The following is a 27,309-nucleotide window of genomic DNA, read 5'->3' on the forward strand; positions in this document are numbered from 1 at the left end:
CTCTCAGGGGGCACTTGATCCCTTTCCCCCTCCTGAATCCAAACCATTCTAGACTTACCAACCCCAAAGACTTAAAAAAAACAAGGTTTGAGAATTTTTGGGTACAGTAGGTTAACTGCCTCTGGATTTAGGGTTTTGCAGAAATTGTGAAACCTCTTTATTCTGCCACTGCTGCAGCTGGGCCCCTTTCTGGGTCCAGCCCAGAGCAAAAAGGCTTTTGATACCCTTAAGGCCGCCTTGGCCTCAGCACCTGCCTTAGCTCTACCTGATATTTCCAAACCTTTCCATCTTTTTGTTGCTGAATCTAATGGGGTGGCTAAAGGAGTCCTCGCCCAAACCCTGGACCCCTGGCACCTCTGTGTTGCCTATCTTTCCAAACCTCTAGTGGCTGCTGGCTGGCCCCCTTGCCTCCGGGCCATCGCTGCAATGGCCCTCCTTGTAGGGGAAGTTGATGAGTTTTCCTTGGGTCAGCCTCCTTCCATCCCCGCCCCTCATTCTGTGGAGACTCTCCTCCATAGCGATCCTACCCCGCTGGCTCTCTAACTCCCGACTAACCCAATACCAGGCTCTCCTCCTAGATCAGCCTCATCTGACTTTAAAAAAAAAAAAAACTTCTGTTCTTAACCCTGGCACTTTACTCCCTGACCCTGAACCTAGTCCACCCTCCCCCGCTATCCACTATTGCCTTCAGGTCATTGATCAGGTCCAGACTGATCTCACTGACACACCCCTGCAGAACCCCGGCCTAATCCTCTTCACTGATGGCAGCAGGGACACGCAGGGCTGGTGCAGCGGTCGTGTCCACCCCATCTCTCTCGGTCCTATGGTCATCCCCCCTCCCTCCTGGGTCCTCTGCCCAATGCGCCGAGCTTGTTGCTCTGACCCAGGCCCTCGGCCTCTTGGAGGGAAAATCAGCTGACATTTACACTGATAGCCAGTATGCCTTTGCCACAGCTCATGTGAACGTGGTCTCCTGACTGCGGCTAGAAAGAGCCAGGCCATAATCCTATCCCTTCTTGACTCTGTCTGGCTCCCCTCCCTCGTTTCCATCATTCATTGTCCAGCCCATCAAGTGGGTGATGCCCCAGAAGCGGTCAGCCACTGGCAGCAGATCTAGCCACCCACCAAGCCCCTGACTCCTCCCTTTTCCCTAGCTGTCTGTTCCCTTATGGAAACACCCACTGTGCATATTTTTCCCTCCTATTCTAAAAAGGATGATTCCTTTTGCCCATAAATCAAAAAGGAAAAAAGGATTCAGGTTGGTGGCTCCTCCCAGGAGATCTCCTCCTAGCTCTGAGGCTCTGGGGAGGGAATGGATAAGGCTTTTTTCATCCAGGGAAAAAAAAAACTCGGTCTCCTTGAGAAGAAAGGTAGTATATTCCCCATCTAAATGAGCACCTGTCTAGCATGGTGAGTCGCTGTAAGACGTGTGCAAGGGTAAATGCGAAATAAAAAAAATGTAGGACCCAGTGGGGGTCAGAGTGAGAGGATTACAGCCAGGGGAACACTGGAGGTCGATTTCATCTCCTGGTATTGGTGGATACATTCTCTGGGTGGGTAGAAGCTTTCCCTGTGAAAAATGAAACAGCCCTAATGGTAGCAAAAAAAAAAAAAAATTCCTTAATGAAATTGTCCCTGGGTTTGGCCTCCCCATGAGAATTGGGTCAGATAATGGACCAGCATTTGTAGCCAAAATATCACAAGCAATAGCAGAACTTTAGGGATTACTTGGAAACTACACTGTGCGTATCGGCCTCAGAGCTCCGGGCAGGTGGAGAGGGCGAACAGGACTCTGAAGGAGTTTCTCACCAAGCTGATCCTGGAAACCCAGGAATCCTGGGTCACCCTTCTACCACCGGCCCTGCTCAGAAGCAGATGCACTCCCAATAAATTAGGACTGACCCCATTTGAAATTAGGTTTGGAAGACCACCACCCATTCTTCCTCTAATCCGGGAAGATCTAAACCTGAAATCACTAACTCTTCTCTCATCAAGTTCCTACAGGGTCTGCAGGTGACTCAGAAAAAACTCCTCCCCTCAGTCTGGGCCGCCCTCCCAGTCCCAAGCTCAGCCTCAGCTCACCCGTTTCAACCTGGAGATTCTGTGCTGGTAAAGAAATTCACCACTCTGGGTCTGGAGCCGAGGTGGAAGGGGCCACACATTGTGACCCTCATTACACCTACTGCTGTCAAAGTGGACTCTATCCCCACTTGGCTCCATTATACCAGAGTGAAGCCTGCTGTCACCTCAGGATGGAAAGCAGAAGTCCACAAGGACCCCCTAAAGCTAAGACTTACACAACCCTCTTCCTGATCCTCCTTTTACCTCCTTGTGTGGTCCCCCACAATCCCCATGCTCCCAGACCAAGCTATACCTGGGTAGTAACCACAGGAAATGGACAATCCTGGACTTTCCAGAACCTGGAACACATACGGCTCCCCCTCAACTCCATTTCCCCCTAACTGGACTATTTAGGGGCCCACCAACAGATGCAGGCTACCTGCTCTGTTCAGATACAGGATACCAGTGAGCCAGTACTTGTGCCACAGCTTACCACCTCCCCTCTTCTAGCCCCAGGGCCTCCCTGTGCTATAGGGCAGATGGTAGTGGGGGATCGGACCCATTGTTCCTTTATCCATACAGTCGGGTCTGACCCCTGGCAACCTATGCTCGATCTCACCATTCAAAACCCCTCTGACCCCACCTGGGGAGTCCCAGTCTCTTGGGTCCTGGGAATCATTGTCCCTGCCTGGGGGACGACTGTGGTCGCTCCAGATGAGGAGGAGGAGGAGGAAGGGCAGGTGGAAAAGACAGTAGTACTGACTGCAACCAAGAAGCCTCCTGTGCCCCTACCCGATCGTCACCCCATTGGTCCCATAGGGGACTTGGCTATCCCTGCCCCAATAGGGAACCCTGATGTCCAAATCACAATACCAGCTGTCACCACATGGGCCCCGGTCAGGTCATACGCCCCCCCCCCCCCCCATCTTCAAAGATTCAGGAATCTCGCAATTATCAGGTCCCCTTACTTACCCTCCTGTCAGCTGTTCATAGAACACTTAACAGCTCTAACCACATGTTGGGAAAAGATTGCTGGATCTGTGTTGAACCCCACCCTCCTTATTATGTAGGGGTGGCACTAAATACTTCAGTCACCCCTACTTCCAAGACAGAGAACTGTGAGTGGGACCACCCAAGGCTCACCCTCGGGGAAACAGGGAACAGGTTTCTGCCTCATATCATCCAGTACTCCTTTGTCTAGGTCTCAGTATAGCTCAATTTATGGACAAACCCACGAGATTCAGGCCTCTAGCTCAGACTACTTTCCTGCCCTTCTAGGAGCCTGGTGGGCATGCCACGATGGCCTTACCCAGTGCGTCTCTGATACAGTGTTCCTCAGAAAACAACAACACACTGAGGGCCCCCTGTGCATCCTAGTGGCCATAATTCCCCAGGTCACCCTTCTCCCAGGTGAACAAGGTTGGCATTACCTTTCCCCAGAAGGGCAACTGAATCACCACTGAAGGCGGGCAGTACCACTCCTCATTCCCATCTCAGTGGGCTTGGGCCTTGTGGGTTCTGCAGTGACCGGGATGGCAGCCTTGATTAAGGGGGAGGCCAACTATCAGGCCTTAAGTACACAGGTAAATATCGACCTCTCCCACATAGAGCAGTCCATCTCAGCCCTGGAAAGACAGGTGGACTCTCTGGCAGAGGTGGTTCTGCAGAATCGCAGAGGCCTTGACCTTCTTTTTCTTATACAGGGTAGCCTGTGTGCAGCCCTTGGTGAGGCTTGGTGCTTCTATGCAAACAATTCTGGAGTGGTGCGGGACAGTCTGAAGTTGGTACGCCAGAATAATGCTAATAGACAAAGGGAGTTGGAGAAATCTGAGAACTGCTATCAGTCCCTGTTCTGGACATCCCCCTGGCTCACTGCATTGGTATCAGCCTTGGCTGGTCCTCTCCCGCTCCTGACCATAGCCCTGATTGTGGGACCCTGTCTCATTAATCGCTTTCTACAATTTGTCAAGTCCGGTGTCAACTCCGTTAAAATGTTAATTGTCAGGGACCCCCGCTACCATCCTTTAGGAACAGAATTGGGTAACCTGGATGATGTGGCCCCAGCCATGTCAAAGGTTGACATACCTACAGAGAAAAGTAGGGAATGTTGAGCACAGCTCCACCCTTCCCTCCCCTAATTGATCTGGGAGCAGGAATTTCAGCCTAGGGTAAAATCCCTGCTCCATTCTTCCCTGTCTTCGCCCATTCTAGGTTCCCTGTCCTTCAGCCTAGGGAAAAACTTCTTGGGGGAGGGAAAATTCAAATATACACTGACCAATCACTGATTGTAGTTTCAGCTTACATAACCTGACTATTGTAATCTCTTTAAAAACCGGCATACTGTTCATGCCAACTCACTAAATCTAATCTGGGTGTGGGACCCTGGCAGTCCTGTGGTAATAAAATCCACTTCCAAATTTATTCTCGGGGATCTTCTGTCTCACTCCTTTATGCTCTACACCAATAAAACTACCAACTTAAGTGAAATGCATTTACCAAAATATAAAATGCCTACATAAATAGAACAAGACATAGAGAACTTAAAAAATAACTCAATCTCAAAAAAAGAAATTAAACAAACCATGAATAAACTTGCAAAGGGGGAAAAAATGAATTTGTATTTACAAATAATTCTATCAAACATTCAAAAAATTAATTTGGAAATTATATAAACTATGTGCAAACATAGGAAAAGAAAGGATGCTACCAAATTCCTTATGATACAAATATGATCCTGGTACCTAAGTCAAAGAGGTATGAAACATAAAACAAATAAATAATACTCCTAAGGAGTATCAAACACCAACTTTCAAATGTTCTTTAAAAGAAAACATAGCAAAAATGTTATATAATCAGGTTGGATTTATACCAGGAATGTAAGGTGGATTCTTTCTTTCTTTACTGGTGCAAAGTACTTAAACCACTGGGCCAAAGCACTCCATTAGCATGAGAACGAACTTTTTGCCTAAGCAAAAGGAAATAAGACATTTTTGAGAAACAGATTAAGAGTTCCCAAATCAATTCATTTTAAGGTCAAAGACAGGAATGCAAGGAAGCAGAATTGCTAGGATGCCATTGTATTTTAAATCCTTCAAGGAGACAGTCATAGCTCCCTACAAGTTGCAAGAAAGCCAAGAGGTTTTTTTTTTTTAATGAAAAAAAATAAAGAAAAATCTGCTTTCTAAGGAAAGGAAAAGGCAGAAAGGCTTACCTTAGCAGAAATTAGTCAATAAGAGCTTTCTCAACTGTCATCTTGGTATCCATAAGAGATTCGCAAGGTGTTTAGTCAAAGAAAGGACACAAACTGGGCTTTGATTTTAAAAGATGTTTCTTTTGACAGGAACTAGATACAGAGATTGGTCAAGGGAGGAGGTAATGAATGAGTTTCCCCACATATCCAAGGCCAGCTCCATAATCAATAAAATCTACTTTCTGAGTCCTGCATGCCTTTAACCAAGTCAATGCAAGGAAGAAGAATATTTTCAGAAGGAATAAAGACAGATTCTCATTATTCTTCAAACTTCACGCTTGTCTTTCATACATGTAAATAAGTCTGAATTTCCAGAGAAACAAAGATCATGTACCTCCCATACCTGAGAGACAGAATGAAGTTAGGACAATTATAGCTCAGTCAAACTGGAGAACTTCAGCCCGGGCCTGGGCCATAGATGTAGCCAGAGATCACAACACTCAACTTTCTTGTGTAAGTAGGGACTAATTCAGTAACACAAAGTAGCAGATGGATAAATAATGTTGTTCCCATTTGTGTTGTACATAATTTATATTATTATATTTAAGGTTTTCACAATGTTTTCCCCCAGAACAAAGTTACAAAGTTGGTAGTGCCAATATAATTATCCCATCTCACCAATATGGAAACTGAGACTCAAAAGAGAATAAATGCTTTGCCGACGGTTTACATCATAGCAAGGAAGTGTTGAAGCTAGAATCCAGCTGAGGTCTCCAGACTCCAGTCATTCTTTCCAGGGCACCATGCTGACTCTCAGAGATGTGTAACCACAGGTTTTCAAAAGTAAGGATAAGCAGACATCCAGAGAAAGAACTACGGAGTCTGAATGCAGATCAAAGCATACTATTTTCACTTTTTTATGATTTTTTCTTTTTCATAGTTTTTCCCTTTTGTTCTGATTCTTCTTTCACAACATGACTGATGTGGAAATAAATGTATAACCTGATTATACATGTATAACCTATATCAGGTTGCTTGCTGTCTTAGAAAGGGGGACAATTTGGAACTCGAAATCTTACAAAAATGAATGTTGAAAACTCTCTTTACTACATGTAAAAAAATTTTAAAGATTTGGAAAAAAATACTATTTTATTTTGTAAGAGTAAGCAGATGAAAGATGAGAAAATCTATTTCCCTCCCTTCCTTGACAGGCTGCAGATTGTAAATGTGGAGCATTGTATATATTGTCAGATTCAGTGGAGAAGTTAAGATTGGTTCAATTGATTTTTTTTTCCTAATAATAAGAAGAAGCATTTTGTAAGTGTTTGTATGTAAAAAGGACTCTGTTAACTGCTGATGATACAAAGCAAAGCAAAAACACCATCCTTGCCCCAAAGGGCTTCCAATGGACTAGATACATAGAAGATACATACAGAGGAAACTGAAGGCAATCTAAGGAGAAAAGACATTAGCATTTGGGGGGACCCAAAAAGGCCTTCTGGAACAGCTCGGATTTGAGCTGGATTTTGAAGGAAGTCAAGGAAAGCAAAAGGCAGAGATTATATGACAGAGCACTCTAAGCATGAAGAACAGTCAATGAAAAGGTAGAGACAGGAGATGGAAAGGTTATGTTTGAGGAAGTATACTGTAGCATGCATGGAGGGAAGCTTTCCATGCCAGGAGAGTAATAAGCAGTCGCTACAAGAGGATGACATAGTCAGACATTTAGAAAAACTACCATGGTGGCTGAGTGGAGAGTGGAATGGAATGGGAGAGGCTTGAGGCAGGGAGACCAGTCAGAAGGCTATTGCAATACTCTGGGTAAGAAGTGATAAGGGCCTTCACTAAGATGGTGACTGTGTGAGTGGAGAGGAAAGGACATGTACAACAGATGCTGTGAAGATAGAAAAGGTATTTAAGCAAGGAGTTAAGAATGACACACACTGAGGTTGTGTGAGGGTGACTGAGATGATGGTGGTACCCTCAGCTACAATAGGGAAATTGGGAACAGAACAAAGTACAGAGGGAAAATAATGGGCTCTGTTTTGGACGTGTTGAGTTTGATATGCCTTGTGGGACACCAAATTTGAGATGTACAAAAAGCAGTTGGTGATGCAAGACTGAAATTCCAAAGAGAAACCAGTCCTCGATAGAGAGATCCATGAATCATCTGCATAAAGATGATAAATGATCCCATGGGAACTGATAAGATCCCCAAGGAAAATAGCATAGGGGCAGCTAGGTGGTGCAGCGGATACAAGACTGGACCTGGGGGCAGCCAGGTAGCACAGCAAGTAAGAGCACCGGCTCCAGTGTTGAGAAGACCTGGAGATCGAATCCCGGGCTCAGACACTTAGCACCCACCCAGAAACACCTAGCCGTGTAACCTTGAGCAAGTTACTTAACCCCAATTGCTTTAAAAAAAAAAAAAAAAGACTGGACCTGGAGTCAAGGAGACTCATCTTCCTGAGTTCAAATCTGGCCTCAGACACTTACTGGCTGTGTGACCCTGGGCAAGTCACTTAACTCTGTTCAGTTTCCTCATATGTAAAATGAGCTGAAGAAGAAAACCACTCCAGTATCTTTGCCAAAAAACCGAAACCCAAATGGGGTCACAAAGAGGCAGATATGAGTTAAAAATGACTTAACAACAACCACGACACAAAGATATCAGGACAGGACAATAGAAGAGGCTCCGGATCGGGCCCTAAAGAACACCCACAGTAAGACAGACAAATACTGAGAGAATCAAAGAAGCAGTATCACAAACACTTGTTGAGGACAGAGTATGAGGAGAAGGTGATCAAATTCCAAATGTTTCCAAGAGAAGGATAAATAAGAAGGATAATAAGAAGGATGAATACTGAGAAAAGGTCATTAAGTTAGGTAATTAAGAAATTTCTGGAGGGGCAACTAGGTGGCACAGTGAATAGAGCACTGGTCCTGGACTCAGGAGGACCTGAGTTCAAATCCAACCTCAGACACTTGCCACACTTACTAGCTGTGTGACCTTGGGCAAGTCACTTAACCCCAATTGCCCTCCAAAAAAACAAAAAAAAAAAGAAAAAGAAAGGATGAGGGATCCATGGGTGTGTTTGTATGCGGCAAGGAAGGAGCCAGGAGATAGGAAGACACTGAAGATAAGAGAGAATGTGGGGATAGTTCACCAGGGATGTTTCTCTTTTTAATTCTTTGTTACAAGAGATGGTTTGCGGGGCAGGAATTTGGGAGAGATATATCTAGAAATAAAAATGGTATAAAAATAAAATATCAATTAAAAAGAAAAGCAAGGCATGGACACAAAGTGGTCCGGGTGAGCTCACATATAGTTTTGGTCACCAGTATCAAGAAGGAACTTGAATTTGAACTTATCATCTCAACACCACCCACTTTTAATCATCCTGATTCATGGCTTTGGGAGAGATCCTTACAATCCATGGTGAATCCAAATGTCTTCTTTTAGACACCAAGCCTTTGCCAGGGGCTGCAGACAAGGAGCGAGAGACGGTGTAAGAATTGCCTCATCTTTTATTTTCCAAGTGGAGATGGTAATGAGCAATAAAATGACTAGAAGACAGTTGCCAGAGGAAGGAATGTAGGCTAACCCACAGACTAGAAAAGGCAGCATCTGTATAACTATTTCCACTCCAGTCTTGATTGAAATAATAATCACATTAATCATAAAAGCTCATGTGGACATAGTACTATAAGATTTATAAAATGCATTGCTTATAACAGGATCTAAGATAGCATGGCACAGTGATAAAGAGCACTGAATTTGGAGGTAGAAGACCCACTTATGGGGGAGGCTAGGTGGCGCAGTGAATAGAGCACTGGCCTTGGAATCAGGAGGACCTGAATTCAAATCTGACCTTAGACCTTAGATGCTTAACACAAAACTGGCTGTGTGACCTTGGGCAGGTCACTTGATCTCAATTGCCCCTCCAAAAAGCAACAACAACAAAAAAAACCTTATTACCTATGGGATCTTGAACAAGTGACTTTACCTTTCCAGGCCTGTTTTTTCATCTGTAAAATGGGGCGTTTATACTAGATTACCTCTAAAAGCTCATCTAGCTCAAAAACATGCAACTCTATGATCATCCATTTAAGCTAGGACAATGTGGTATAGTGAATAAACTTCTGAACTTAGAGTCAGAAAGAACAGGATTCAAATCCCACCTCTAACACTTACCAGCTGTGTGACTACCTCCCTGGGCCTCAATTTCCTCCCCTGTATAATGGGAATAAGAATACCACAGTGCCTCCTATACAGAGTAGCTGTGTGGCTCAAATGAGATGATACATTAAAACCTTATAATTTTGATGAATTATATAAGTAGCAGCTATTCATTATTATTGTTGTTGATGCTGATGGTGATTATGTACATTGATTTGCTAGGTACTCACAGAGAACTTTCCAGCTCTTGCTTTCCTATCTCAAACTCGCAGCCTCCTGACCCTTCAGGCTCATCCAACCTTATAGTCAGCCCATAGGCATGAAGATCATGGGGAGCTGACCACATAGAGGCTGGGAGTGTGAAACTGACCCAGAGATGACAGGACAGAACAAGGTGTTCTCAGTGGAAATGAGGGGCCTCTTACCTTGGGCAGGCTGACTGGGGTCCTTGGCTTAGTCCTTGGGTTTTTTATCAACAGCCTTTGATCCAAAGGCAGCAAGTGGTACTTCATGGCTTCAATAAGGAAGTCTTTACACGTGTTGTTGTTCTTTATCAAAGCTTCTTCTTCAACTGTCTGGAGGTAGCAATGAACAAGTTAGGCTGGGGCATCTCTAAACTTGTATTAAACCTAACATTCATTCATACAATACTCACAGAGTGTCCGTATCTAGACACGTATGCATATTTAGCTTCTCTCCTAGTTGGGCAATAAGCACTTTCAGGGCTAGGACTCTTCCTACTTTTGTCTTTGCATCCATCCCTGGCATGTGGCACAGGGACAAATACAAAATTAGACACTTGATAAATATTATCTCGGCCCCTCAATGACATTTTTTCCTCGAGGTATAATTTCATGAGAAATTTTCAAAGGGTCCAGAACTAAAGTTCCTTTTATTTGACAAGCATTTCTGGATCTTTTGAAAGAAACTATTCACTCTGCTACCCAACATCTTTGTAAAAGAACCCAAGCAATAAATCCCACCTTGAGTTTCATTTCAGAAAATATATTTTCTCTAACTTGTGTGAATGGCTATAAAGTGAAGCAAGCTGAAGCGGGAGAACAATAAACACAATTATCACAGCAGTGTGTAGCAACCCTTGAAGACTGTGTAGATGAACCGCAAAGACCATTCTGGGTCCAGGAGAACAGAGGATAAAATCATACAGTTCTTCTAGTGGGGGCAGGTGGAGACAAAGCACATGAAATATGTGCTGTCACACATGCCTGGCATCTTACTTTGTCACACATGTCACTTGTTTTAAACATTTTTCTAATTACTAGAGATGAAAGGGAGGGCTCAGGGGGAGGAATATGGCAGGAAATGTCTGCAGTGACAAAACAAAAGGCAGTAAACAGCATGACATTTGAAAAATGCAAAATCTCTATGGATAAAGGTCTCTGCTCCCTTTCATTAGAAACCAACAATCACGGAACAGGACTCGATGGCCCTTTTGCCAGTACAGTGAATCTGAGTGGCCAGTTATAGTAACTTGCTAATCCCAGGTACCTAGTAATGACCACTGCTTGCTTCCTTTTGAGAGTTTCTCCTATTTCATCTCTAACATCTCTTATATTGTATTATATTATATTATTATATCTTATTATAGTATATTATATATATAGTATATTATATCTTATATTATACATCTCTTATATCTTCCACAACTCCTCTTGGAAATTGAAAGGGTATATATGGTATAAATATAAATCTAATAGATATAAAAGGGTAGGAAAAGAGTTGAGAGAGAGAGATGGACAGATGTTTCTGAAGCGTCTGCTTTGCCCTCCTTCGTGGCCACTGGAACAAATTGTTCTCATCTACCTATTCTGCCAAGGGAAGTCTTCACATGCTTGGGTTAGGTACTCCCCTAACTCATCTGCAGGCTGGAGGCCTGCTGTTTATCCTCAACCTGGCTTAACCCTTTACTGAGACGGTTTTATTGGGGTGTAGCCACTGTACCTGCTACGGCTTCTTGGAGCCACAGGTGAGAATTGGGTAATAGGTGGACACCAAAAGTGTCTAAGCAGCCCTGAAAAGGGCCCAGCAAGCCCTCACACCAGAAGTGCTACTGCTCCCTGAATGCCTCATATACTCTGGACAGATAGATAAATGGACAGAGGAATAGACAGAAAGGTAAATGGATAGACAGATGTACATGGAAATAACAAGAAAAGCCGAAGTGAACTCTTTCTGAAGAAGAGCTGGCAAAAGCTCATCCTAATAACCAGATACAGACACTTCAACATGAAGGTACTGCTGGCCACAAATTCCTCAACTCAGAAAAAAACAAGTCTCTACCTTCGACTGAGGCAGCCTACCTATGCTGTGAGACATGTACCTAAGAAGAGCGGAGGGTGGAGATCACATTCTTACAGGTACAGGCTGACCAAGGCAAATGTCACAATAACCCAGACACAGAAACCATGTATTGGGTGCAGGCGTCCTGCATCCTCAGTCTGTCAACTCCTGAGAGCTGTGAGGTAGTGTCAGATATGTTTGATATCATGCCCTTGACAGAAATTCAACAAAGAAACTGGAAAATTGTCACTGGGTCACTTGGGAAAAGGGAGTTTCAATCATAAAAGTCAAGGATAGCTTTAGAGTTTATCGTGAGTGATTATTTTTCTCTCTTAAGTACCCTTTCTTCAACACATAGAGTGGAGACCCTTCTCTGCAGTGAAGGTCATCAAAGTAAGATACAAGCAGAAACAGAGAGGAAGAAAAGGAAACTGTACATGATAGGATTAGGGACTGATGATATGAATTCATAATTTCAGGAAACTCTAAATTGAAACAGAATTGATTTCTTTGGAAAAAAGGTTCTATCTTACCCCTGTTGCACCTTCATCCCAAGGTTTTCTTTTTCTTTCTTTCTTTAATTTTATTTTCAATAATAGCTTTTGTTTTTCTATCACCTTAAATTCTAAATATATCCCTTCCACCTCCCCCACAAACAAGCCATACTTTATAACAAAGAAAAAAAAAAGAAAGAGGGGAGGGGAAGGAAGGATTTCAGCAAAATTAAATTAACCAACAGAATGTGCCAGCATATACACACCGATAGGTCTCCCACCTCTACCAAGGGAGGGACATGCACTTTCTCTGTTTTGTGGGGCCAGACTTAGCCATTATGATTACACAACGTTCAGTGTCATTTTGCTCTGGTTGTTTTTCTTTCCATTTACACTCCTAGAGTCATTGTGTGTATTGTTTTTCTTGTTCTGTTTTACTTCATTCTGGAACAATTCATATAAGTATTTCTCTGAATTCTTCATATTTGCCATTTCTTACAGCAAAATAATATCCCATTATATTCATGGACCATGATTTGTTTCGCTATTCCCCAGTTGATGGGTATCTTTTGTTTCCAATTCTGTGACCACAAAAAAGTATTGCCATGAATATTTCAGGGTGTAATTACTCCTTCTGTCTTTCTTTGACCTACTAAGTATTGACGTCTAACAGTAGGATCTCTGCTAGAGATACAGACGCAAAGAATATGGACATTTTCACCTATGCCAAATGAATTTCTATTTTTGTAAATAGTATTCTATTTTTCCCAATTACATGTAAAGACAGTTTTCAACATTCATTTTTACAAGATTTTTAGTTTCAAATTTTTTCTCCTTCCCTCCCTCACATCTCCCCTCCTCACGATAAATAGCATTCTGATATGTTATACATGTAAATGTACAATCATGTAAACATATTTCCACATTAATCATGTTTTAAAAGAAGAAAGAGAACAAAAGGGAAAAATCACCAACCCCAACCCACCCCCCAAAAAAGTGAAAATAGTATGCTCCAATCTGCATTCAGATTCCATAGTTCTTTCTCTGGATGCAGATAGCATTTTCCATCATGAGCCTTTTGGAATTGTCTTGGATCATCGTATTGCTGAGAACGAAGTCAATCATAAATGATCATCACAAGATGCTGCTGTTACTGTATACAATGTTCTACTGGTTCTGCTCACTCTGCTCAGCATGAGTTCATGCAAGTCTTTCAAGGTTTTTTTGAAATCTGCTTGCTTATCATTCCTTATAGCGCAATAATATCCTATGACGTTCATATAACACAACTTGCTTGGGCATTCCTTCAATTTCTAATTCTTTGTCACCACAAAAAGTTGCTATAAATATTTTTGCACATGTAGGTCCTTCTCCCTTTTTTATGATCCCTTTGGGATACAGACCTAGTAGTGCTATTGCTGGATCAAAAAATATATGCAGTTTGGTTATCCTTTGGACACAGTTCTAAATTGTTCTCCAGAATGGCTGGATTAGTTCACAACTCCACCAACAATGCATTAGTGTTCCAATTTTCACACATCTTCTCCAACAGTTAAATGAATTTCTTAACATAATTCTAAATTACTTTCCACAATAAATTCACAATTCTCCCAATAGTGGAATGTTCCTCTCTTCCTGAAGTCCCTCCATCACAAACTATCTTCCATCTTTTGATACTTTTGCCAATTTTGGTGGGGAGAGGTGAAACTTCAGAGTTGTTTTGATTTGCATTCCTCTTATTATTGGTGATCTGGAGCACTTTTTCATGTGGTTAATAGTTTTTAATTCTTTTCTTTTTTTTTTTGCTTTTTGGAGGGCAACTGGGTTTAAGTGACTTGCCCAAGGTCACATAGCTAGTTTTTGTGTTAAGTGGCTGAGGCCTAATTTGAACTCAGGTCCTCCTGACTCCAGGGCTGGTGCTCTATTCGCTGTACCACCTAGCCGCCCCCTGAAGGTTGCCATTCTTTCTAAAATTTTGTTTCCCTTCCTATAAAGCTTTCATTGATTCTAAATATTCAAATTCACACCGAGAAACTCAGTATATTACAGTGAAAATTAATGATGTAGTGGAAAGAATATTAGAGTAGGAGCCAACAAATGTGTGTTCTAGCCCTGGCTCACTATGAATTAGCTATGTGACCTCAGGCAAATCACTTCTCTTATGTCTGGGGCTCTCTATCCTAATCTGTAAAATGAAAAGGTTGAACTAAACTCTCAGATCACTTCTACCTCTGACATTAAATCATTTTTATGGACTTCTTTCCATCTCTAACCATTATTTTTCCATCAAATTTGGAAATAAAGGACTCTTGATTTGACCCTTACTGTGCAGAATCACAACTAGTCTGCTCATATAACAAGCAAGGGAAGTGCTTTCATCTCAGTTAATTCATTTTTCTGTTTCAAGGCTTAACTCAGTGGGAAAGGTGTGCCTATGGCTCTTAGGGTCACAGCACTGAAAGCTGGAAGGGGCCTTGAAGAACATTTGGTTCAAACCCCTCATTTTTCAGATGAGCAAAGTAAGGGCAGGAAAATTTAAAAGATTTGTCCAAGGTGACACACAACAGTATTTCACAGAGCTTTATTTCTGTTACGGTAAACTCTGGCAACAGATGAGCAGTTTGTTCCTTATGGCGTACTGACCTGGACCAAATAATCCCTCGGTAAGAGAGGGAGACGGACATGTTCCATCAGCTTGGCCATGTGTTCCAAGCGGGTTCCCTTCTCATAATTTATCCAGGAAATCACAGCTTCAAAAACCTGTAGAGAAAAACAATACAGTCAACTGTAGCAAAGGGGCAAACACTTCAACTGCCTCTTCGGTTTTTTTTTTTCTTAATATTACAACTGATGCTCAAATCAGCCAACATGAAAACAAGTCAGCTAGGCAACTGTGGCTAATGATAAACCTTCTGAAGAATGAAAACTGAGAATATATTCATAAACAAAGCTTACAGAAGCTCATTTATATTCCTGAAGTACTAACAATTGCTGTTCATTATTGATGAGAATGTATTGGTAATAAAAACAATAAAAAATTTTTTACAAAAGATAAACTACTACAACGCCCCCCCCCCCCCGAAAAAGAAGCATACACTGGTAACAACGTTGCAAATTTCTGTACATTCTTTGAAAAATTTATTCCCTGGCTAATGTTAAGATATATCAATGTATCTTAACATTAGCAAGCAGATTTTAGCCACAACCCTTATACCAATTACATGGTTTTCCAAATTTGGGACAATTCCCACTTGTTTAAAGACAAGAAATGCAAAGCGCTGAATGTGACCCAAATTTGGTGAAGTCCCTTAAACCCCAATACACACACAGTGAAACCTGTGAGATAGTAATCCCATCAACACAAATCTGCTGTAAAAATGAAATAAAATGCCATTACACTAAGCAAATGGTTTAAAATACCCCCCTGGTTTTAACTTCTCATTCGTTTGCCCTGCTTATTTCTGTATAAACTGAAATGTAGAAAAATAGAAGATGCAGAACTAGATAGGTATAAGTGGTTTGGTAATTTCATTTTCTGACCAGGAATTCTGAAGATAGAACATCACATATGTGTGTACACATATACATATATACATGTGCACCCACATACTCCAAGCTGCTCTAAGCATCAAACTGGATTTGATGCTTATCTATCATAAGATAGCATTCAGTGTTCAAAAAGGCCCTCAAGACCATATGTGGGATCCATTTCAGTTACTCCATTGTATCCTGTGCGTTAAGTACTACTAAATAGAAGAATGAAAATGAAAGAAATGGTTCTTGCCTAAACAAAGCATACACATAGAGGAATTAGAGAACAATACAGTACATTAAGTGATAACTGAGTAATATAGACATGAATAAATACTATAGGAGGTCAGGAGGAAGTGACCCTGTGGGGTGGAAGGGACAGGGAAGATTTCAGAGAGGTGCTTAGTTTTGAGTGAGGCCTTAAGGAAGATTCAGATATGATACAGAAGGAAAACATCTCTGGCTTATGGAACAGCACAAGCAAAACTATAAAGTTCAGGAGGAGAGTGGCATGGGGGGAAGTAGAACAGGGAGGAAATTGGGATGGCTAGAGTTAGAAGGTTCCTGTAAAACCGTAACAGAAAATGAGGCTGGTATGCAAAACTGGCTGGATTATAGAAGGCTTTCAATTTGAACTGATTAGGCAATGGGAAGTCAAAGCAAGTTCTTGAGAATGGAAAATTTGCTGATGATTGAAAACAAGCTCAACTCCTCTGTAATCTTGCTTAATTTTTGTTCAGAAAGCTAAATATCAACAAAGATGAATAAGGTTGATATTCGACTTTATCTGCATTTTATTTATTTTTGTCTTAACTAGTGCAACTGGTTTTGCTTAGTCTCACAGTTGACTTATTCAACTTTAAAGCAGGTACATGTGTGCACATGCAAAAATGGACACATAGACACATGCACACACATACATGCATACACACACATGCAATGACATCTCCTGCAAATCCAGAAGGCCACACAGTTTTTCATTTCAACTTTAGGCTTGAACATTCCTGACAATCAAGGCAGCTAAGCCAACAACACATTGGCAAAAGAGCCCTTTTGGTGAAGCAGAGAGGCCTCATGGGGCTCACAGTCCAACCCACTCCAGCGGTTTCCCATCAAAAGAAAATACTTCTAGTGGGATAAGTAAAAAAATAATCATTTACACTTCCTCAAAAGGCATGTGTGGGCTTCAGCTTTTAAACAAAGAACTACCCTGTTTTTACTGGCCGATGTTCAGCAGCCAAATATTTGGGTGTTATGAATAGATTATCAGAAAGGGAGTTAGAAGAAATAGGATTTGAAAGTGCATAGCTCACACTTTAGAGGAAGGCTGTGACTGTGGCCCCGAAAGCCTCACCCAGAGTAACCTGATCACTCTCTTCCTACCCCCCACTTCCTATTTCACTAAACCTGAGGGAACCTGCTCTTTACCATACGAGTCCTTATCTGAACTGATTTAGAATTAAGTAAGCAGAACAAGGAAAACAGTATACACAATGACTAAGGCAATGTGGGGTAGGGGGAAGCGGGGAATTAGACTGAACGATTTATAGTCATAATATCCAAGGCCTGCACCAGAAGAGAAGAGGAAACGCCCTTCCTTTGCAAAGCTGGGGGATTATGAATATAGAACATTGCATATACTATCAAACATTTTACATCCTGATTTGATTTGCTGAAACGGTATTTCTTCTTTCTTTTTGTATTCTTTGTTACAAGAGACGGCTTGCTGGGTGGACGGAGGGAGTGGGAACATGAATTTATTAAGTGTCTACCACGTGCCAGTCATTGTGCTACATACTATATAAATGTTGTCTCATTTGACCTTCACAATGACCATCTCCATTTTATAGTTGAGGAAACTGAAGCAGAGTGACTTGCCCAGGGTCACACAGTTAGGAAGTATCTGAGAATGGATTTGAATTCATATCTTTTTTACTCCATGCCCAGCATTCTATCCACTGTGCCACAGATAGATTTAGAAATGCAGGGCAATGAAAAATAAAGGCATCGATAAGATTTTGGATAGCCAAAAATAAAAAATAAGGTTATAGTTGTAAAAAAAAAAATTTAGTTGCTATATTAAAATAAGAAAATGGAAAAACTTAACATGTGTAGGTGGCTTAGTATATGACCCTGAGTAAGCCAGTTAACCTCTGTCATAATAAAAGCATTTACATCCTAGGGTTGTGAAGACAATATAAGTAAGATATTTTGTAAAGCATTTTACAAAACTTAAAGTATTATATGATGATAGATGGCCAATCATTTGGGAATGGCTGAGTAAATTATGGCATACCAATGAAACAGAAGGAAAAAAGAAACAAAAAACGTTTTTAAAAAGAAAAAGAAAATCAGGAGGGGCAAGGCTAAAATATCAGGCAGTTGCAAAGAAAGGGGGGGTGAGGTACAAAAGGGCACCCACACAAAGAAAAATAAGAGAATTTAACTCAACTACCAGGTAAAAATCAAGGTTACATATCAGAATAACTGTCCCTTTTGCCACTAAGTGTTACAAACAGGTTGATTATAAACCAAACAATCACTTGAAGCATGTGTTTTAGGTTTGCTAGGCTGATGTCTCCTAAAACTGCCCCCCATCGTAGGGAAAGGGAGCTTTTTGTGGAGTACTTGCCAAATGACTAGAAGAAACCTCCTCTATTAACCTTTTCTTCAGCTAGGGTGTAAGAGGAAGGGGTGTAACAAGCAGCAGATTAAACCTTGAGCCCTCCTATCCTAGATGACCAGGCGCTGGCTCTAAGCAAAGCCCAATCCCACCTACATGGTCCATCCCATCAGGGACCTGCATCTATTCATGTTACATACTGAAGCTATCTCTGCAAGAAAAGAATAACCCCGACAGAGTCCTCAGATCAGTTCTGGGATCAAAGAAGCAAATATATTTGTATTAATTTTAACCCACCTCAACTTTCTATACAGTCTAAAATACAAATCTGGTTTCCTGGACATGATAAAAGCCACTGCAGGCTCTCAGAAGCCTATAAAATGAGAGTGGAAATGATAGAGTAATCTGGTGAAGACGGGATGGGATTGCACCACATGATGTAGTGGGGTTTGCTTTGTCAAGGAGATGGATCACCTCATTATAAGAGTCAAAAGTGAAGAAGGAGATAGGGGCAGAAGGTGTAGAGTGACCTCTAGATGAAGGGCCTCAATTTTTTCAGTAAATGATGAGGCAAGGGTCTCAGCCAAGCGGGTTACAAGTGGGGCAGATTTGGGGGGTAAGAAAATAAGTTCTATTCTGGACATGTTAAATTTTTTTTTCCTTTTTTGAATGGGGGGAGGGCAGGGCAACTGGGGTTAAGTGACTTGCCCAAGGTCCGATGCCAGATTTGAACTCAGGTCCTCCTGACTCCAGGACGGGTGCTCTACTCACTGTGCCACCTACTCGCCCCTGGACATGTTAAATTTGAGACATCTACAGGACATCCTGTTTGAGATGTCCAAACAGCTGCTGGTGATGCTCACAAGAAAAGTTAGGCGCCTATATAAACAGATCATTGGCACAGAGCTTATAATTGAATCTATGGGAGCTGATGAGATCACCACTAGAGAGGACATAGCCTTCGGAAACATGCAGAGTTAGTGGGCATGACATGTCACTTCTCTGTTGCCAGTCAAAGGTAAGCGTGGAAAGAAAAAAGCAAGGGTATATGAAATAGGCTGATCAAAATGCATCCAAGCTAGCTGGCAGTTGTGACCTTTGTGCACTCTAGGGCACTTTAGTGCCTCAAAACTCAAAGCCACACGATGCCAGGCAGCAGCTAACCAGCCAACTGGTCCAGCACGGCTGAAAGGAACCAGGAGAGGGCAGCCCAACCATCATCCCAGAGAGAAACCCAAAGCTTCTCTCCTGGGAGCTCCTACCAAGAGAGCTGTAAAAGAGCGACCACAGAGGAGTCCCAACTCTGCAGCTCAGACTGCCGACCTCAGAAAAAAGGCAGGGAAGCAAGTGGGCTGGCCTGGGGCTTGGCTACAGCAAAAGCAACACGCTCAGAAGTCAGACGTTTCCTCCACAAGGCGAAAGCTCATGCCCCTGCCCGGACCACAAGCGGGGGCAGGCATCGCACTGCTACAGCTCAGAGGTCCAGGGAGAATGGCACTGACATTCCAAGCACTGACGGCGCTCGGAGTCATGTGGCCACACTCCAGGGCAGGCGGCAACAATGCCAGGGATGGCCGGTGATGACACTGGGGAGGGGGGAATCAGTGATGACACTGGGGGAGGGAGCAATAATGGCACTGGGGGGTCAGTGATGACTCGGGGGGGGGGGCTAGTGATGACACGGGGGGGGGGGGGATCAGGGATGACACTGGGGGTACAGTGCTAACACTGGGCGGAGGCAAAGCAGGCCAGTGGATACCAGGAAATCCAGGGGAAGAATCCTGTCTGGGCAAGGAGTAGCCAACATCTACCAGCTTGAGTTCTACAGCTTCCAATTGGCAGCAGAAGGCAAAGCATTAAGAAAGACAGCAAAGCCCAGGACCTTACTAGGCAAAATGAATGACTGAATGGTAATGTTTTACATGACTGCACATGCATAACTATATCTGATTGTTTACCATCTCAGGGAGAGAAGAGGGGAAGGAGGGAGGGAAAGAGAGGGACAGAATGTGGACCTCAAAACTTTAAAGAAAAAGGAATTTTTGTTTTTTTTGCTTTTTGGAGGGCAATTAGGGTTAAGTGACTAGCCCAAGGTCACACGGCTAGTTTTTTTGTGTGTTAAGTATCTGGGGCCGGATTTGAACTCAGATCTTCCTGTCTCCAGGGCCGGTGCTCTATTCACTGCACCACCTAGCCGTCCCTGAAAAAGCAAATTTTTAAAAAAAAAGTGTTTTAATATGTAATTGGGGGGGGGGAAATTATGTTAATTGAAAAAGGAATGATTGAATAATCATCAATAGGCACAGGACAGGGGCAGGGGGACCTCAGAGGCTTTCTGTCCAACTCCTAATTTTACAGATGAGGAATTTGAGACTCAGGGAATAACTTGTTCAAGGTAGTAGCTGTTGGTTTGTTCAGGCATGTTCTGCTCTGCATGACCCTGTGGATTTTGTCCATAGGGTTTTCATGGTAAGGATACTGGAGTGGTTGGGGTGGCTAGGTGGCACAGTGAATAGAGCACCGGCCCTGGAGTCAGGAGGACCTGAGTTCAAATCTGGCCTCTGACACTTCACACAAAACTAGCTGTGTGACCTTGGGCAAGTCACTTAACCCAAAATGCCCTACCTTCCCCCCTCCAAAAAACAAAAATAAGATCCTGGAATGGTTTGTCATTTTCTTCTCTAGCATGTCCCCATTTTATAGATGAGGAAGTGAGGCAAAGAGGTATTAAGTGACTTGCCCAGGGTCACACAGCTAGTTAGTGTCTGAAGTCAAATTTGAATTCAGATTTTCCTGACTCCAGGCTCAGAGCTCTATGCACTGTAATACCTAGCTATTCAAAATCACGAAGGTATTAAGTATCTGAGGTATTAGAATCTGAACTCAGGTCTACAGACTACTGAGACATTGCTCTCTCCATTGTGCCATACTGTATTTTCTCACCTCCCTGAGCTGCACTGTTGACCAAGGATACTAGCTTTTAAAAACCTTTAGATCCTACCTTTCCAGCCTCATTCTACATTACTCTCCCTTCCATATTCTATGATCCAACCAAACTGTCCTCTCTTTACACGCACGCACACGCACACACACATACACACGCACGCATGCACACACACACACACACACACACACACACACACCCTAGATCTTGGTACTGGACATCTTCCATGATGGCAATACGCATCTTTCTTAACTCCATCTCAAAGACTCCCTCTCTCTATATAAAACATAGCTCAAGCCTCTTTATGAAGCCCTTTTTATGCCCCCAAGTGCCAGTGCCCTCCCCAACTACCTTGTCTTTATTCTCATTATATTTATTCTGCATATAAATATGTGTGTACTTGTTGTCTCCCTCAGTAGAATGGAGGCAGTTTAAGAACAAAGATTATTTTGTTCATTGTAGTTGGATCCTAGTGTCTGGCACATTGTAGGGGTTTAACATGTGCTTATTAATTGACAGACTGAGTGACCTCCCTCCTTCTCTGTGCCTCTTGTGGTCCTACCAATTCTTTCAAAGCCAAACTCAAATGCCAATTCCTCCATGAAGCCTGATCAGTAACAACCTGGGTACCCAGACCTTATGAGGCAATTTATCTGTACTTTTTAATTCACTATTTGAGGAACAGTAAGCATTTTAATTATTGGTGCAAATATCTCCCCACAAGGCTTATGACCTTAAGACCATGTCTTACCTAAACTTTATATGTGCCCCAGAAACAAGCACAGGCATTTAATGAATATCTGTAATAATATAAATACAACACAATTTGCCTTTGACAAAAATCTCACTTTTCCCTGACCATAGGTCCATGGATCCCTTTCCATTTAAAATGTTTATACAGGGGTGGCTAGGTAGCACAGTGAATAGAGCACCAGTCCTGGAGTGAGGAGGACCTGAGTTCAAATCCAGCCTCAGACACTTAACACTTACTAGCTGTGTGACCCTGGGCAAGTCACTTAATCCCAATTGCCCCTCAAAAAAAAGGCCAAAAAAATGTTTATATAGACCCATCTGTATAGAATTTTAGAAATACATTGTATAGGGACTTACTTTCCAGTTGGGGAAACTGAGACCCAAATAACTTTCCCTACATTTGCAGAGCAAATCAGCAGCATAGTCTGGACAAGAATCCAGGAATTCTGTATGTGAGTGTACCTTTTGCCTTTTCTTTCAAGCGCTACATTAATTATGAGAATTCCAGAGCTCGTCAACCAGTCCCTGGATCTCAGGCTTTCTTAGGACATGGCAAGAACTCCTGAATCTCAGAGGCAGATACATAAATAAGCTTTCTGTGTCAGGCTTAGCCCTGATCCCAAAAACACATCCTGCTGCTGAAAGGATATGTGGGAAGCACCTTCGTTCTTTGGATCTTGATTAAATCTACTGCTAAAATATAATTCTATACCTATTGATTCTGAAACTTCTACTAGCCCCATGGTCTTTTTTTTTAATTAAGAACAAATCAAAGAAGAGAGGCAAAGGAGTAAGCAGCTCTCCAGCTCAGCCTTCTGATTTCCCCACATCTGTTTTTACTCTCTGGCAGAAATTTAAATCATTCCAATATTCTGAGCTGCCCTAGGCTTGCATCCAACTCCAAGACTATTTCTTTTCTAACTGTCTCAGCAGCCCCTGAGTGTTTCTGAGAAACGGGGCTTGGAGAGCTTCGAGGAGCAGCTGCCCTTTGAAGAAAGACTGAGGCTCCTCTGTGTGAGTTAAAGCTCCTTCCCAGCTCATATGTACCCTTGACCCCTAAGACTCAGGCTCTCTTAGTCTCTGGCTGATTCATTCTGAAGGCAAGAGGGCAGCCTGGGACATCCAGTTCAGAAAAGGAGCACAGGGCTAAAGTTACCTGGTCTCTTCCCTCTACTGTGCCTTGCATACACACACACAATTCTACAACTCCCTTACGGTCCTATGCACTCTTTTTTTTTTTAAGCAATCGGGGTTAAGTAACTTGCTCAAGGTTACACGGCCAGTTATTTCTGGGTGTGGTGCTGAGTATCTGAGCCCGGATTTGATCCAGGTCATCCCGACACTGGAGCCGGTGCTCTTACTCGCTGAGCCACCTGGCCGCCCCTAAGCGATTGGGGTTAAGTAACTTGCTCAAGGTTACATGGCCAGGTGTTTCTGGGTGGGTGCTAAGTGTCTGAGCCCGGGATTCAATCTCCAGGTCTTCTCAACATTGGAGCCGGTACTCTCACTCGCTGTGCTACCTGGCCGCCCCAGTCCTATGCACTCTTGAGGGTCAAATGCAAACTTCTGCTTGGCATTTAAAGACCCCTCCTAACTTGACTTCAGCCTACTTTCCCAGTATTATATACATCGCTCCCCTTCATGCATTGATGGTCTAGTCAAACTGACGTTCTTGCTCTTGTTCTTCCCCCTCTCTCCCATCCCCACACCTCTGCTCAAGCTGTCCCCCACTCCTGGAATCCTCTCTCCTCATCTCTGCCTATTAGCCTCTCTCATTTCCTTCAGATCTCAGCCCAAGCGCCAGCTCCTATACGTAGACAAACCTTAGATGTAAATGAGAGTGAGCTAAGTACAAGGGAGAGGTCCAGGGAAATTGGTAGGAGAAACATGGGGGATAGGTTACTTTCAACTCAAGGGGATCAAGGAAAGAATCACTGAGGAGAGGGATCCCCCCCAGCTGCTAGTGTATTTATTCTTTACATATTTATATGTCAACATGTTGTACACATAGAACATAAACTGGCACATAAAAGTAGCTTAATAATTGCTTCTTAATTGAAAGACTGATTTTAACACAAAGGACTAATTCACACTGAGGTGTGTCTAACACATCGCTGGTCAAAGGCTAGGTGAACCATCTATATGATACAAATCACTACCCTCTTATAGAAGCACTGGGATAGAGGAGACTGTATAGGAGGTTCCCTGAGAATACCAAGAAGCTTACGCTTTTATCGGCAGTATACAGTCATCAATGGCAATCACCTTTCAAGATGCCTAATGGGGACTGAAAAAATTTCATTTCCTCATGTAACTAACACTTCTCCAGCTTTGCACAGAGGTCTCTGAGGTGCTGGCAGAACAGACAGACATGGTGGATGAAAAGAGCAGGGGGGATGGGGGAGGAGGTATTCAGTGGGATCACTGTTTTGGGGTGGTGGCTAGGGGAAAGACGGGGAGAAAATCTCTAACTCAAAATCTTGTGGAAATGAATGTTGTAAACTAAAAATAAACCAAAAAAAAGAATCAGTCGAGAAAATATATAGCTGTCATGAATATTCCTAAAGTCAGGCATCAAACACCGTCATGACCAAAGTGACTTGCGAAAGCTATTGAAGTTCTGCAAAAAGGCACTGGGAGATTATATCAATATCTAGCCAGCCTGCACAGTAGAAAACTTGAATCTTCTAGCACTAAATTAGAGGCAACCAAGAAGAAGTATGTAGAAAGGAATAAAAAACCAGCGTTTCTAGATTTCCTCAAGCAAAAATGAAAAGCAAACATCAGGTTAAGACACTATAAGGATCTGAAGCATGACAAGAACATAGTAAACAACAGTTCAACATCAAGCAACTTTTCTACAAAGACCTGAGAAGCAAAAAAGAAGAAGAAAAGAGAACCCTTGAAGAAAAGAATTAGGAAAATGTCTGGTCATTTCTATGGTCTTAAGAAGTCTAATTAAATGAAATGGACAATTAAATGAAATAAACAAGATGAATCAAGCAGGAAAAAAAAGGAAAAGATGTCATAAAATTAGACAGGCTAATACACACTGGTCAAGGAAATCCCCAAAATATGAATAATGTAGAGTGGTCAGGACAGGGCAGAGCATGAGTGCCATCACTGGGTACTCAAACTGAGTACCAAGTGAAAAATCCAACTTTGCCCTTGCCTCAAAATCAATCAATCAATTGAATCAAAAGTATTTTTAAAGGGCCTACTATGTGCCAGGTACTGTGCTAAACACTGAAGAGATAAAGTAAAAAGAAAAGAATCCCTGGCCTCAAGATGCTTACATTCTATCAGCACATGTACACATGTGCTTATAAGAAAAACAGACACAAGGAAATTCAGAATGAGACGTTGGCAGCTGGGAGGACAAGGAAAAGTCTCATGTAGGAGGTGGCATTTAACATTTCAGCAGAAATCTGAAAGAAGCTGGGGATTCTGAGAGGCGGGGGTGAGAAAGGAATTCATTCCAGACATTTAAAAAAAAATAAAAAGGTTTTCCTCTTTTATCTCTCACCAAATTACACACCCAGTGCAAATATGTTTTCACCATAATTCAGAGATCAATGGCAAAAGCTCTATCATAATTGGAGTGACCAACAAAATAATGTATAGCCACCCTATCTTCTTGCTCACAAAAATCATCAAAACCCCTGTTTAAGACGTTCAAAGAAGACTCACATGCAATATACAACAGATCTGTGATTCCATCAGCATGGGGAACTCCCTCCACCGGAGCATATCACATCTGCAGACTGTAGATACTGAACAGATCTCACATCTGTGACTTGATATTTAAACTCTAGGGATGCCTGAAGCATAGATATCATAGACAGCTAGTGCCATATACTAGATTTTAGAGGATCAAAGATTTTAGAACCTCAGAAGTCACCTGGTCCAAACCACTCATTTTGCAGAGAAGTTAAAATGCCTTTCCCTCCTGATTCAAAACCCAATATTCCATACACCACACCATGCTAACTTACATAGAAAAAAGGCCAATAATATAAAGATAAATTATGAAAAAAGTAGGAAGGAAGAATGGCATTGTCAGATGTCAGTCAACAAAAATTAAGCTCTTATGATGCATCAGGCACAGCAATAAGTAATAGAGAAACAAAGACAAAAATTAAGCGGTCCCTGTTCTCAAAAAGCTTATGTTCTATTTCTGGGGGCAGAGGGGTTGGTTGGGGGGGGACAACATTTATATATAGTAAGTAGTATTAGTGGTGGTGGCGACGGTGGTGGTAGTAATGGCTAATATTTACATAATGCTTATTGTGTGCCAAACACTGTGCTAAGTATTTTACAATCATTATCTCATTTGGTCCTATTATCCCCATTTTACAGATGAGGAAACTAAGTCCAAAAGTTAAGTGACTTGCTCAGGGACACAGCTAGGAAGTTCCAGGGACTAGATTTGAATTTAGGTTTTCCTAACTGCAGGCTTGATGCTCTATCCACCTGCCACTTAGCTTACACCTAGGAAAGTAATCTTTCCTTGCTCTCTCCCCACCTCCAGTTCTAGTATCTGATCCAATCAATTCTGCTATTATTCCTGGATGGTCTGTGTCATTTTTATGTGTGGTGCCCCCCCTTTAGAATGTAAGTTCCTTGAGGCCAAGAACTGTCTTTGCTTTTCTGTATTTGCATACCCAGAACTACAGTGGTTGAAACATAGTAAGCATTTAATGAATGCTTTCATTCATTCATTCAGAATGGATAGCTTTGTCTTTCACAACAGTAGATAAGAGATGAATTCTTAACTAGTCACGATATGGAGAGGAAGCCTGGATAGTGTGCTAAACATGAAATCAGAAAGAACTAGCTTTACATCCTTCCCCAAGTGCTTACTAGCTGTGTAAGTATGGGCAAAAAGACACAACCTCTGTGAGGCTCAGTAGTCTCAGCCATAAAATGGGGATCTAAGACGCAGAGCTGAAAGTGACTTTAGTGGAAGCTAGATGGTGCAGTGAATAGAGCGCCGGCCCAGAAGAACCTGAGTTCAAATGCAGCCTCAGACACTTAACACTTACTAGCTGTGTGACCTTGGGCAAGTCACTTAAGCCCAAATGCCCTACCTTCCCCCCTCCAAAAAGCAAAAAAAAAAAAAAGTGACTTTAGAAGCCACTGAGTTGAACCCCCTAATTTCACAGACAAGAGAACTACGACCCATGTGACCCAATGTCTTGCTCCTTGCTGTAATGTAATGCCAAAAGAAGG

The 27,309-nt window shown here is 42.4% G+C and overlaps 1 protein-coding gene across 3 annotated transcripts in view; it reads right to left on the reverse strand.

Annotated features, from left to right (window-relative positions):
- Positions 1-27,309, reverse strand: part of KLHL3 (kelch like family member 3) — a 324,549-nt gene that overhangs the window by 66,803 nt on the left and 230,437 nt on the right. For all 3 annotated transcript variants that reach the window (XM_069091901.1, XM_069091900.1, XM_069091899.1), the window contains 2 exons: positions 14,870-14,986; positions 9,857-10,006 (listed from right to left, as the gene is read on the reverse strand). In XM_069091901.1, coding sequence (XP_068948002.1) covers positions 9,857-10,006; positions 14,870-14,986 — 267 coding nt within the window. The remainder of the gene's footprint in view (positions 1-9,856; positions 10,007-14,869; positions 14,987-27,309) is intronic.

The sequence above is a fragment of the Petaurus breviceps genome, unplaced genomic scaffold (assembly GCF_028583685.1).
Source record: "Petaurus breviceps papuanus isolate PSGF00001 unplaced genomic scaffold, PetGlider_PUasm1.0 189, whole genome shotgun sequence".
Lineage (NCBI taxonomy): Eukaryota > Metazoa > Chordata > Mammalia > Diprotodontia > Petauridae > Petaurus > Petaurus breviceps.